Source organism: Strigops habroptila, chromosome 2 (genome assembly GCF_004027225.2).
Source record: "Strigops habroptila isolate Jane chromosome 2, bStrHab1.2.pri, whole genome shotgun sequence".
NCBI classification, from domain to species: domain Eukaryota; kingdom Metazoa; phylum Chordata; class Aves; order Psittaciformes; family Psittacidae; genus Strigops; species Strigops habroptila.
The window spans coordinates 3,165,849-3,179,680 of NC_044278.2; the positions used below are offsets into that span (position 1 = coordinate 3,165,849).

A 13,832-nucleotide genomic window follows, 5' to 3' on the forward strand; every position below is an offset into this window, starting at 1 on the left:
TCACAAGAACTGAAACATGAAACTTTTACTGCAACACCAACCTCTGAAAATAATTCAAATATACAGTTCTGTATGTTCTGAAGTATCAATGCAGCAAGAACTGTCAATTAAGAAGCTTAAAACTTGAACTCTATTTCAATGCAGAGAAGCCCTTACCTCTACTAAACAGATATTCTCACTTGTTACATCCCCAGATGCTTAACTGATAGATCTCAGACTGAGATGCTTTATGGCCCTTACCTGGTGAAAACCAGCAGGTAGAACAGAAGAATTCAAGAAAATTCAGTGATACAGGCAAACTGTCAGGGAAGAGGCATGAAAATAATTCAGTGATCCTGCAATACTGGAAGAAGAGCATTAACTGGCCTCACAGCAACTGTAACAGGTTTCCAACAAAACAGCAATTGGCCTTTTTTAAACATACTTTTCAACGTGCTCAAACTTATTCATAAACGTGCTGACCTCTTATTTCAAAGTGTGTTGTGTTTGGGTTTGGCTCTTTTTTCCCCCTATTATGCAGAAGAATGAGCTACCTAATCTTCAGTTTCAGTTCCTACAAGGAATGCAATAGCTATCTTCTCACAGTTAGTTGCTATGGAAATAGTATTTCACAACTGGACCTCTGTTGGAACAAAATGTAGAAACAACTGAAAAAAAATAAGCTCTTGTTTCTGACAATCAGTTGCTTAAAGACACAAGGGCTAAGGACAAGGCTCAGACAACAGACAACTTTTTGGGAACTAGTCCAAGACTTACACCTCCATAAAACAAAACAACTAACTTCTTAGGGATACTGAAGTCTCCCATTTTTTATGTGCCCTCAAATAATTTATGACTGGTATCTACCCAGCATGACTAAACTTGTGAAATTATATCTGCCTGAATTTGATATTCCTTTCAGAAACACCCGTAACACCTAAACTTGTCTTCAGTCTCTAAGTTTGAGGGACATATTTTTTTAAAACAGAAAACTGATGCAAAGGAGAAAAAAAAAAATACATCTATGTTGTACTTGTTCCTGATGTGCATAACCTGTGCCTCCAAAAGAACACTGATAAATAGATACATTCGCCACCACATTTCTTCCAAGGCATTTCATAGCAAGTCTTTCTGCCTTGAATGGCCACTCAAATTCTTCGTGGCTAGAACTGACAGATTATAGCAAACCTTCAAGACTGTTATACCTTTTAATTCCCCTAGTGCAGCCCTTCACACCTTCAGTGCTGCTGCCCCCCCCCCCCATCATATCTGGGGGAGAGACTGTTATACACTGAAATTCTGTCTTCCACATGCAGGAGAGGGCAAAGAGGTTATGAAAAAAATAAAGCACTTGTTTAAAGTCACACTGACCACTAAAGTATTCCTCTAATCCAGTGATATTGACTAATCAATCTTGAATTTGCACTCCATCCAGTAAGAAACAGAACTAGTATGGCATATATTTTTAAAGAGAAGATGCAGCTATCAGGTCCCTTCAAAATAAGTCTTCCTGTAGATAATGAGATTTTTGTTGCCTTTAAATCCAGTCAATAGTTTTATCATTCTAACAAGAACTTGAATTGTCAAAGTTTGCACATAAGATGAAACACTGCAAACTGGAAAAAACTGCTGGTTATCTTAGGAAAACAAGGCAAAGTAGAATTTACAGCTGTCCTGGATGTAAAAAAGACCTTCAGTTACTGAAAGACTTGGCTAGATCAGATGGACTTTTCAGCAGTCGAGTAATTCCTCTTCCTCGCATGGTGCTTGTTCCATAAAGGGAACAGGTCTTCACACCACATGGAGAAGCACCTATTAAATTAAATACAATACAGTTTGCAAATCAAATCAGCCTTCCAAGCTTGCACAACGTAATGGACTAGTACTTCATATGCTGTGGAGCCGAGCCTATTCAACAGCTCTAATATGAAAAACCAGAGACAGGGGTTGTGTCCTCAGTACACACCAAGACCATAAGACATCATGATTTACAGCTGCAACAGTTTTGGAGTTTGTATTAAACTCACACTATAGTGTCTATTTCATATGCAAGAAAATAAGCTACAAGCTTAGAATTCCTACAGTTATTTGTCTTGCAAACTTGATTCTGTCCCTCTGAAGATTAACCATGAACTACCCAGATGAACTGAGCTCACATGACTTCCATTAAGGAAACTTCATCTCTAAAAAGAAGACTTTAAATGAACAGTCTTGATAAGTATTCCACTAAGTTATAGTGGAATACTTGCAACAAATACCAGCTGAGTTTGCACATATGATTTAAGAGCAAAAAGAGCATTTTAGAGATGGCCCTGCCTCAAAGCACCTAAGCATACGAGAATGGATGTCATGTGGCAGTAAAATAAGGGGGTATAAATGAGAGCGCAACATTTATAAGAAAACTACATTTTGAGAGACCTTTTTGACCTTAAGATTGTATCCGATAAGAAAAGGATAACTCTTTATGTCTTCAAAAATTCAGTGAAAGCCACATTCAGGAATAAATGCAGCCTATGAAGAAGCGTTAAAGCTTTATGCCACTTACAGGTAACATCTAAGCCCAGAAACTTGAAAAAGCATCAACAGGATTAAGTTTAAATACCTCTTTCCCCTTACAAATGTGAAAGTATCAAACTCACAATTAGAAAGGACAAATTCTTGATCCTGTCTTGGAGAAGCAAAACGTCTGTCACATCCAGGACCCTCAGCCTTCATATTCTGTATGAAGAAATAAACATGCAAAATAATCTATGTGCCTTTTAAAATAGCATATGCAACTATCCACAAAACCTACCAATTACAGTCAAAACTCACAAGCAATGACCCAGCTAGTGATTATTTTTATTTCACCAGTCTTCCCAATATATGTCACAAAAGAAAGCAGCCAAAGAGAAAACAGCTAACCTAAAATTGGCACGTTTGAACACTTGAGTTAACTAGGAATAAAACAGGGTATCAGTTTAAAGAATCTTACCTGAAAACGACCAGCATCCAGTATCACCATCTTGGTATTTGTGCTTTCACCATTATCAAGGTCTTGAAGAGGTAGGTGAGCTGCTGTCAGTGAGACTCCATATGCACTAGCTAAAGATTTACTGATGCAGTAACTTCATGGAGAAAAAAAGAAACCAAGAAGCATTTAGCTAAGAGGCTGTAATGCTCATGTACAGCATTTTTAGTTCTTCAGCTGGCAAACAAAACAACCAGAAATGCACAGAGCAGGAGCTAAACAGTTACCCTGCATCCTTCCAAGGCCACTAGCCTATTCTGCAGCTACACATGAAATTAGAACAATTGCCTCCCCACACTATCAAATGCAGCCCATTAGAAGTGTGAAAAGCAACGTTCTTTTTGCAAGGCATAGCAGTACATAAGAAGAGGCTTTTGAATGAAAGACCATTCATTATCATTTCCCTCAAACTGTTGCTGAGGGTGATCTTAAATTGCATTTCCTTGCGTCCCAACTATTTACTTCTCCTTTCTCTATACCTGAAAAAGTTCAGAACCTTATGTATTCATATTATACGTAAGGCAATATAAAAGCTTCCAAAGTAGAGATACGCTAGAAAATACTGAGAATGTCTCACCAAATACAGGTATACTAAACCTCTGAAGAAAACCAATGAATTCTAATGTAATTGACACTTCTCTCAACTCTCCAGTAGTAAGTGGAGGCAGTGAGAAGATGACTAGAGTGATGGATTACTATCACAGAAGTTACGTTATGTCTAAGTGCTAAGACTAACAACATACTGCTAAGCCATATAAACATATAGGTAAAGTTAGAAATAGAACAAAATCTTGAGAGCGAAGGGAATAAAACTCAAGATCTAGAACTACAGTGCTGCTGGCAGTCAGAGAAGCCAGAGCCAAAAAAGTGCCTCTATAGCAAAATAACTGGAGATAACTCCTTAGCAACACTCACACGATCTTCTTGCAGGATGCCAAAGCACAGCAGAGTATGTCATTCTCTTCATGCCACTTGCACCTACATGAAATGAAGTTCAGGCTTATCTCAGAAGCATCAACATTGTTAATCAACATGAATAGTTGGGTCTGGTCAGAAGGAACAGGAACAAATATTAAAGATCTTTCTGTCTCAGTGACCATATAGTACCTTTACAATTTCAGAGGACCAGCAATCAATACAATACAAGCTTGTGTATTGTAGAGCATACACAAGCTCTAAGTGGTGTATGCAGAGTTAAAAGGCATGCATAAATGCAACCTGCTTCATGCTGAGATGGGAGGAAAGGGAGGAAAGAAAATTCTGAAAGACAAAAGGGATTTAAAGGTAACAATTTGAAGTTTCACATTAATGTGAGACCATTCCTCTTAGTATAAGCACTTTCCAAATGTGTGTTTTAAAATACATTTTCCCATTCTCTTAAGGTTTCCCTCCAACGCAAAGATACTCATGGAAATGGAAAACTACCTGTCTATAAAAAGACAGTGTGACAACGATTATCCCAACGGATCTTAAAAATCCGCACTGTAACGAGACTTCCAATAATAGTATTATTTTATTTTAATGGTCTATTAAATTTTAGGATCAAATTACTGGTTCTTACAGTAGCAGAGAAAAAGTTAAAGCCTATTTCCAATTTAACTGTGTCATGACTAAACATTGCCCTGAAACACAAGCTACATACCACTTAGCTGTACAACATGGCAGAATCTGAGAGCAGGAAGAGCTTTACTGTCCAAGACGCATTGAAAATAAAAGTTAAAAAAATTAAAAACAAAAAAACAACCACCAAAAAAACCCCCCCAAAACCCCACGCAACCAAAAGAAAACAAAAAACCACACAAGACACACACACAGAAAAGAAATCCTACAACGTAAATACAATTCCAGGTATGTAATAAAGAGCATCCATTCTGAAAGAAGATAGGATTGAACTCAACACTTAGGCTTGAGAAATTGATTTGTACCACTAGCAAACATGCCTTGTCCCTCATCACTGCAGCAGCATGAGGCATTTGATGTATAGTAAGAGCCAGGTCCCATCCAAATTACACCTCTAAGAGCCTCAATCTTCTCACTTTAATGATTTCCAGTTAAACACCACAATATATTTTATTCTCTTTTTTACCCCCTTCTTTAAATTAGGACTCAGGCTCAGCATTAAAAAGAACTTTATACTTCTTTTGGGCAAGTACACTTCATTTCCAGTTGTACTCATGATGTGACAAGAAGGATTTCTGATTCGAAGGCTTGCAGAACATTCCAGCCTTGCAGCTTAGAAGCTGTAACACAGGGCACCAGGACACATCAGGCTGATACCTGCTTCCACAAAGAAAAACCCAACATACCTGGTGTTACTGGAGAAATCCCACAGGAAGGCATCCATTTCTCTACACACCCAAGTCCTGGATGGCTCCTTTTGGTATTTCTTCTGGTACAGCTCTACTACCAGGTCTTCTACATCAAGGAGTTCCAGGTGGCTCTCAATGCCTATAGCTCAGAGAAAATCCAGGTCAGGAGAACAGAAGTCAGTGAAGGTATAGTGGAAGGTGTCCCTGCCCACAGCATGAGGTTGGAACTAGATCATCTTTAAGGTCCCTTCCAACCCAAACCATTCTGTGATTCTGTGAATATTCTCCTTAGCTCACTTCTCAGTCTGCCCCTGTTCATTGTCCAGCCTCTTACCAGAGCATCAAAGCTCTGCTAAAGCTTAAAAAGTTATTCTACCACTGGTTTTACTAAAACCCAGCTTCTTAGCAAAGTGAGTCATCTTATATTCCCATGATTTCCCTCCACCTCAATAATAATGTTATCCAGCTTGCAGGCCATCTCTCCTCAGAAGCGGTTAGCTTTGCCATGTGTTGCTGTCTGCTCACCTTCACAAAACTCTCACTGCCTCTAGTGCTCCTTTAAGTGGCTGAGCAAGAAAAGCGTGTATATATATTCTCTAGATGCATTCATTTAACCAGTAAGCTGCTCATGCTGCTATTTCACTGTCACTGATGGGGAGGAAAAGAAGAGGAAGCAGCACGCAAAATAGTTCTATCAGTACCAGCTTCTATGAAACCTTTGAGACCCCAAGATTTCCAGACAAATACAGCTGTCCATGAGTACATCATCTTTCTTTGGGGAAAAGGATAGAAGGGGGAGGCCAAAAATTATCAATTTCCCACCTGTGATGCTAGCCATTCGATTGAGACACCAGCTAATTCGGAACCTGTCGTTAGACTAGAAGAAAGAAAATTTCAGCCACGTTGAAGAAGTACAGTATATAATCCTGACATCTGAAAGGCTTCTGACCATGTCTGAGAACGTCACCTCCAAAACAAAACTCAATGTCTGTGGGGCTGAATGTACACTCTTCCTGAAAAGGAACCAAATGCCACAGAGGCTTTCCAACCAAACCCCAGGAGAAATTCTGGAAATTAAAGGTTAACCCATAATACATCCCTTAAGCACTCTTTTTTTCTATGTGTATTTCTTCAAAGCTCCCTATATTTATGGATGGAGCCCAAGATGTTGACCCTCCCTGCCTTTTTAAGGGTATTAGGCTCAAATGGAATCAAAAGATAATATAGCTACTATGAAGCTTAAAACACCTCTGAATCCTAACATTTAATTTTGCTCACTGGCAAATGAAACTTGAGCACAAATTAACACGTACAGTATTTCTTGTGGGGAATGACATAAAAACATCCCTTAAAAAAAAGCAGGATTGTCTGACTATTATTCAGCACAATCAATTTAAGCCAATCTTAAAAGCCCTTAACCTAAGTCAAAACAATGTTATAGACCAAGTGAAACATTCATCAGTAGACTAGAGCCAGAAGTGCAGGCTGAAAGTAAGAAGGCAGAAAATTAGGTCTCTGCTTTATAAGAAGGTTAGCCTGTAGAGGTAATTTATTCCTGCATGGAATTGGGAAGCTTTGGAAAAAGAATATCCTTTCCCATTCATGTGCACATTGACTTAGGTTTTAGAGTGATATCTTCTTAATCATCCAACAAAAGTGAAATTAAAGGTTTTGATTTAGAGCTTCTTGCTTTGACCTTGACCATACCCTGCAGTAAAAGCGAGGCCAAACATCTCTGGCTGGCTGGACAAACTCAAGAAGTTCCCATAAGACAACTTCGTAACAAGTACGTGGCCGATGAAATCCAGATATAGGGATCTTATGAGTGGCATCACCTGGGTAGGGCAAGAAAAAAGTTACAAGAAGTCCTGTTCCTTAAATGATAAAGAGCTTTCCCCCCCACTTTGTATCTTTTTATATGCATGTATACACAAAAGCACACACACCTCCTGTACCCTACAGGCAGGGTCTGAGATTAAGCTATTAAAATCTGCTTCTTTCAGCAGAAGACTGGGGGGTGTGGGCTGTGAGCAAACACGCACACACTTACCCCTTTTAAAAGTCCATTATCTAAGTGCTTGATATAGGACAACACGGGCCAAGTTTGTTCCCTTTATACACAAGGGGAGGAAGTGTCTTAATAGAACTGGAATCTATAAACACTGAAGAGTCACAAGGGAAACAAGGCAGACCAAGCAAGACAGAACGAAGTTATAAATACTTTAACTTCGCTGATGTATGTAGAGCTGCAAAACACAACTTTTAAATACAAACAAGCATCTTTGAGTTAACCAGTTATGAATTAGCACTTCATGCTGAAGATTCACACAAGAACTATCAAGGGAAAGATGCTCTGCTCAGATGGGCTTGAAAGCTTTTAAAGCCACACAAACTTGTCCCATTTAAGAACATACTGCAGTTACTATTGAACTAAAATAGAAAGAACACAAATAACTGCCCTTGACAAAACCATTCTGGGTGTGTGCTCTGCCATTTGTGGGTACAAGAAACATATAAAAGGTGAGTGTGACAAGCTGCTCTGTCACTCCGTTCTCTTTGAAACTTGCCAAGTTCCCAGCAGGAGAAACTGCAGACTTAGAAGACATCTGGATACAGATGAGGTAAGCTGAGTCTAAACCTGTACACCTTTGCATACCATTCTTTTTCTCCAGTGATACTCACTAGCAGCCTGGCAGTGGTACCGGAACCCACGTGGTGGCACTTCTGCAGAAGAGAAGGGGAGATGGAGAAAATGAACAATCATCATCCAACATCCAATATGACAGATGCTTAACTCTGTGCTAGGGACCATAGTTTCATGTACAGAAAGGAACAACTTTATCTTCCCTTGTGGCCTTGTGCAAGTGCCGCAATTATTTCTGAAGAGTTCTTTTCAATTATATGCATTTTAAAAAACAAGTATATTGTATAGTGCATTCAAGTCAAGACAAACATTCGTTGCCATGAAGTATAAAGCACAAACATCTGAATGTCCTCCTGGATTTATTCCACACTCTTTGAAGCTTCGTGCATTTCTGACTCTTAAGTCCATCTCTTCAGGAACAATCAGCACAGCTCTGATATTTTAAGAAGTCCAACCACTTCTTGGTTGGAAAGAAATAAACCTATCTTAATATCAGAAACCTGATCTGGGCAGCAGTAACTGACGCTAGAAAACCTCCCTCTCACTCCAAAGCAACATGAACTTGTCTCCCTTCCTTGGAATTTACCTGGCTCTATGAAGTGATGGAAATCAGCCATTATGCCATTCTGCAGGGAGTACTTGACGCACCCAATCTCGCACGGCAGGAAGCGCTGCTCGCAGTGGGACGGCAGCTTGCCATGGCTGTAAATGTTCAGGAAGTAGAAAATGTCTGCAAGCACAGCTGAAAGGGAAAAAATAAATTCAGAAGAGCCACCAAAAGTTATAGCAAGCCATCCTGGCCACACCTCATCCAGCAACAGTTTCAGCGGGCTTTCTTACAGGAGTGTATGGTGGAGAGTAACAACCAAGTAAAACACACAGCTCTTCCTCTGTATCTCAGGCAAGGTAACTAATACTTACACAAGAGTCAGGCATCTTGGTAGCCCTGGTATACCTTCCATAGATGCTCATGTGTGTACAGATAGGGGGAGAATAAAAATTAAAATAAAAGCACTTAAAATCAGACCCCAAACCCACAAGAACACTGAGAGGCCTGGAATCCAACAGGAACTTCCGTTTTATGATAGATGCCTTCACCCTCTAGGAAAATAAGGTTAGGAAAAAAACCCCAACCAGTAACTATAAAGCATCCTCACAAGCCTGATTCAGTAACTTACACAAGTTAAATGAGCTGATAATAATATTCTGGGGTAGGAGGAAATGAGAAGTCTGCTAATTAAAAGGACTGCCTCTCCTCTGCCAAACAAGCTCCCAAAGAAGGCAGCAAGAACACCCAAGGCAAACGTTAAGAAATTTATTGTTTACTAATTTAAAGAGCATCCAACTACAAAAAATATTTCACAATACACCTTAATCCTTCTCTTTATGAACATCACCTAACATTCTCACTGAAATTTAAGGTAGCTGTTTAATCCTTATGCTTAAGCTCTGCCTCTCATCAAAAAATCCTACATTTCTGTCCTGGGTTCAGCTGTAGCAGTCATTTTTCTCCTTCTTAGTAGCTGGTGCAGTGCTGTGGTTTTGACTTTAGCCTGAGAACAACGCTGATAACACACGAGGTTTATAGTTGTTGCTCAGTAATGTTTACTCCGATCAAGGACTTTCTCAGTCTCTCATGCTCTGCCAGGGAGGAAGGGAAGCCCGGAGGAAGCAGAGACAGGACACCTGACCCAAACCAGCCAAAGGGGTATTCCATACCACAGCTTGTCATGCCCAGTATAGAAACTGGGGGGAGCCACCCAGAATGCCCAGATTGCTGCTCGGGTTGGGCTGAGTATCGGTCGGCGGGTGGTGAGCAATTGTATTCTCTCCCCTTGTTATTTCCCTTATCATTACTGTTATTGGTGGTAGCAGTAGTGGTTTTGTATTATACCTTAGTTACTGGGCTGCTCTTAGCTCAACCCAGGGGAGTTACATTCTTCTGATTCTCCTCCCCATCCCTGCACAAGCAGGGGGTAAAGGAGGGGGAGTGAGCGAGTGGCTGTGTGGTTCTGAGTCACCGGCTGGGCTCAAACCACGACAATCTCCTACTGACTAATAGAGATCTGCAACTGATTTTACACAGAAACAATGCTGTACGCCTGACTTTATGCCACTGAACACCAGTTGTCCTAAGTTTAAATGCCAGTGCTCTCTTGCATGGGTCTTAAACTCCACAAGCTGTGGGGTCATAGGAAACATGGCTCTCCTACCTGAGCGTGAACTGCTTTCCTTGTGAAAAAACCTGATATAGCTATAGGGAACCATACAGGACTTCTACTGAAAAATATTAAGGTGCAGCATCATAAAATGCATCTCTGTTACCCTTTATCATTATACCTCTCATTCAGTTTTAAAGACCAATTGTGCCAGCTCAAGCCATGACCTGATCTAATCTGCATCACAGTGATAAGGGAGCATGACCTCTGGTAGGGAGGCTGCTAACAGGTACTACGCTTTTTATGGAACTACTCTTTCATGCCCCTCCATAACCATGACAAAAGGAAAACAGTTCATAGGCTTCTTGGGTAAAAGGCTTGAGCTGAGCCTCAACCACACAGCAGATACGGCTTATATGAACCGGCTGATTTACCCTGTAAGCATTACCATTTATCATTTTTCAGACTAATGTAATATTAACTGGAGAAAAGACTACAGATATGTTCATTACTCAATTCTAATTAAAACATCCATTTGAAAAGAGGGTAACAGACAAGAAAGGTTTAGTTTTCAAGAGCTCTTTCAATAAGGAAGCAAGCCAGGATGCTCTATAAGCACTGACAAACCACACATCCCCTCTTCTAATCTCCCAAAGAGGCCAGGCCATGATTTTATTTAATACCTCTACCATACAAATTTTGAACTTTGATATCTAACAACTCTTCACCCTTTAATGCAGCTACAAATATAGGTACAGGTTGTACAATAGGTACAACTGGGATTAGGCTTTGTAAGTAACAAACATAGGAGTTGAAGAATTACTTTTTTCTTAAAAGCCTTTAAATAATTGTAAAGAAACTATTAGTGGCTATATTCCCATCAGGCTAAAAAACAGAGGCTAGAATTATTTCAGGAGTGGGAGGTGGAGCAGGGACAGACACATATTTATTTGCACTGACTTCCCTCGATACTACGAAAGACATTTTTACAACACTAGACCATTAGTTTAAAACAAACAGCTGACACAGTTACTGGCAAAACGTAAACAGCCTTTGGATAGGTACCATTGAGAATATCTACAAAGGGCAAGCTTCAATCTAACAGGATTAACTGCTTTAAGATTACTATACCCTGATCATTCTTCCAAGACATAACAGAGGCAACTGGAAAAGTAACACAGGGTATCTTCGTGGTGGGACAAGCAGGAGCTGGAGGAGCCTGATTACATGTCTGGAAAAGATGGGAAAGTTAATAAATAAATAAACAAGACTATTAACACCCCATAAAGTCCTTCACCTCCTTATATGACAGGAAAATATAACATCCACTAACAGGTATGATTAAGTGGAATGGTCTGCAGTTTATATATAAGCTGCAGACCAGGAAAGTAAGATTTCTTATCTCACAAAAACTGAGATAGGTGTCTTAGTACCTTGGTCAACTCACTACAACTGGGAAGAAAAAAGTAATTGGGGGGGAGGGCAGGGGAGTGTGGAAAGAAAAGGGAGATTTTGTTGGTTCAACCACTTGTCACAGGCAAGGGACTCTTCAAATTAGAATTTCAAAATTTTTCCCATGAAGTTTATGAAAACCTTTGGCACACCCAAGTTGTCTTTGCCTAGGAATCAAATCAATGGAAAGCTGATAAAACCTGGAGGAAGTCATCAGATTGCTCCAGCACAGAGCAAGTATGAGGAGCACACATACCCATTAAGCATTGCAAATCCACGTATGAACAATCAGCTTTTAAGAAGACAGGAAGAGAAACCTGGCAGGCTCACAGAATTCAATCCTCCAAGACCCCAACTGGGAATAACATCCACATCTAGGTACGCTAATTCCAGATGACCATCTCAGCCAAACCAGAGCATTTTTCTGCACAGCCTTCATAACGGTATGGACTACCAACAGCAGCCATAACCTTCAGAGACTGAAGGCTACGGAGAGCAGGTGATCTCCCATAGCATCATAGCTGACCAAACCCCAACACCACTTACCCCCCCTCTTACTTAGCTACGTTGCAGGGTGTTCCTTTCTCAGCATTTACCTCTTTCACTGTCTTCTGGGAGCATTTCTTTCCATTCCACTTACGAGCCTTCTCTGCATATACCATCTTTTCTTCCTTAGTCAGCATCTTTAAGGAAAACAAATCGGCAAAAAAGGTTCCACTGCTTCCTTTTAGCAGTCCCACAAACCAAAAAATTCCATGTAAGAAATCAATCGTGCATTTCCAAAGCATATTATCTATACTTGGCAAGAACTACCAACACTGACCCAACCAGTGCTGAGTAGCAGCTTTCTCCCTAACAAAGCCATAAGTTTTGGTTTGAAACACCCAGCAAGCACATGCTTTTGAAGCATTTTCAGGTGAGGGCAAACTAGCACTGCTCCACTACAAACACAAGGTCCTCTGAAACTCCTCCTTCCAGCCAGGGATACTGGTACCCATCGCACACAACACAAACCTGTGCTTCCCCCCGCACCCCTGCAAGCGAGGGGAGAACAGCCAAGTTTACCCTCCAAGCAAGGCCATTTTGTCCTCCAGACAACCTGCACAGTGACACCACCACCCAGCCCCACCTGACGTGATGGGTGCTGGTTCTGTACGAGTTCTGTACTTAACCCACAGTCCCCGCACACCATAGCCGGGCAGAACCGCCCGGCGGGCCTCCCCCCTGCGCTGGCCGCCATCAAGCCGCATTAACTCGAGGCCGTTCCCCTCACCGCCCAAGGCTGCGAGCAGTAGGGGATGGCGTCGATGACACAGGTCACGGGCAGCCCGCGCCGCTGCAGCTCGGGCAGCTGCTCGCTCACGAAGAAGCAGTAGGCGCTGACGGCGCCCTTGCGGTGCGGCATGACGGCAGTCGAGCACCGCCTGCCCCGCAGCTCTCCTCAGCACGGCTGGCTCGCAGCCCGCCTCCCCACAGCGGGCCTCTTGAGCGGGCAGCGCCGGGGCGGAGCACGGCTGTGCCCGCCCTCAGCTTTTGGCGGCAAGGGGAGAGAAACTGTTACACGCACTCGTCCCGCCCGGCCATGGGGCTTCGCCATCACCTGAGGGTGATGAGGAGGCGGGCGTGGTGGGGCTCGTTTGGGCTTTGGTGGTGATTTTTGTTGTTGGGTTTGGGGTTTGTGTTTGGGGTTTTATTTTTCTGTTTTAAAAGCTCTTTGGGTGCTGAAGGGTGAGAAATTCCCAATGGGAGCAAGAGCTTGCACTAAGTTCTCACAGACATTCACAACGCAGGGTTCCCAACCTCACAAAGTGGCTGTATACTCATTTTTCAAAGTAAAAGGGTCACGCTCCTCGATATCCTCTCAATCTGAATAATGTTATGTATTAAATTTAGTGAAATCCTTACAAAGAGTGACTAAATTAATTCATGCAGATAGATACATTCATAGAACCACAGACTGGTCTGGGTTGGAAGGGACCTTAAAGCTCATCCAGTTTCAGCCCAAAGGAGGCAGCTGTTGTTTAGGCTTACATCTTTGGTTTAACTGATTATGTTTGTCACTGCTGGTAAGGTAAGATCAGATTCCTCTTGCATCTCACTTGTGGCTGGTTTCTCTGAGGGTTAAAAACACTGGCACACTCTTATGGAGGCTGTTCTGTCTTACTCAAATCCAGTGAAACTGTTTGTTTTATGTTTGTGAACCACTGACTGAATTTGCCATTAAACATACAGGAGAAGTCAATGACATTGAAAATGTATAAAATAGTAATGTAAACTCA

The 13,832-nt window shown here is 41.4% G+C and overlaps 1 protein-coding gene across 1 annotated transcript; it reads right to left on the reverse strand.

Moving 5' to 3' along the window:
* Positions 1-1,598: 1,598 nt before the first annotated feature.
* On the reverse strand, positions 1,599-12,958 carry MAEL (maelstrom spermatogenic transposon silencer). The gene is made up of 12 exons (XM_030471815.1): positions 12,827-12,958; positions 12,150-12,236; positions 11,233-11,332; positions 8,529-8,684; positions 7,981-8,022; positions 7,006-7,133; positions 6,121-6,175; positions 5,296-5,437; positions 3,905-3,967; positions 2,954-3,086; positions 2,619-2,697; positions 1,599-1,791 (listed from the first exon to the last, which is right to left on the reverse strand). The coding sequence occupies exons 1-12, from the start codon at positions 12,956-12,958 to the stop codon at positions 1,673-1,675; spliced, it is 1,236 nt and encodes a 411-aa protein (XP_030327675.1). The 3' UTR covers positions 1,599-1,672.
* Between the last annotated feature and the right edge of the window lie 874 nt (positions 12,959-13,832).

Bases quoted from the DNA above. Each gene is read 5' to 3' on its own strand.
- MAEL (XM_030471815.1), bottom strand. From the start codon at position 12,958: ATGCCGCACCGCAAGGGCGCCGTCAGCGCCTACTGCTTCTTCGTGAGC. The intron at 11,333-12,149 runs GTAAATGCTGAG...CATCTTTTCCAG, and splicing joins CCCAGAAGACAGTGAAAGAG to ACATGTAATCAGGCTCCTCC. The intron at 1,792-2,618 runs GTGAGTTTGATA...TTAATTTAATAG, and splicing joins AGAATTTGTCCTTTCTAATT to GTGCTTCTCCATGTGGTGTG.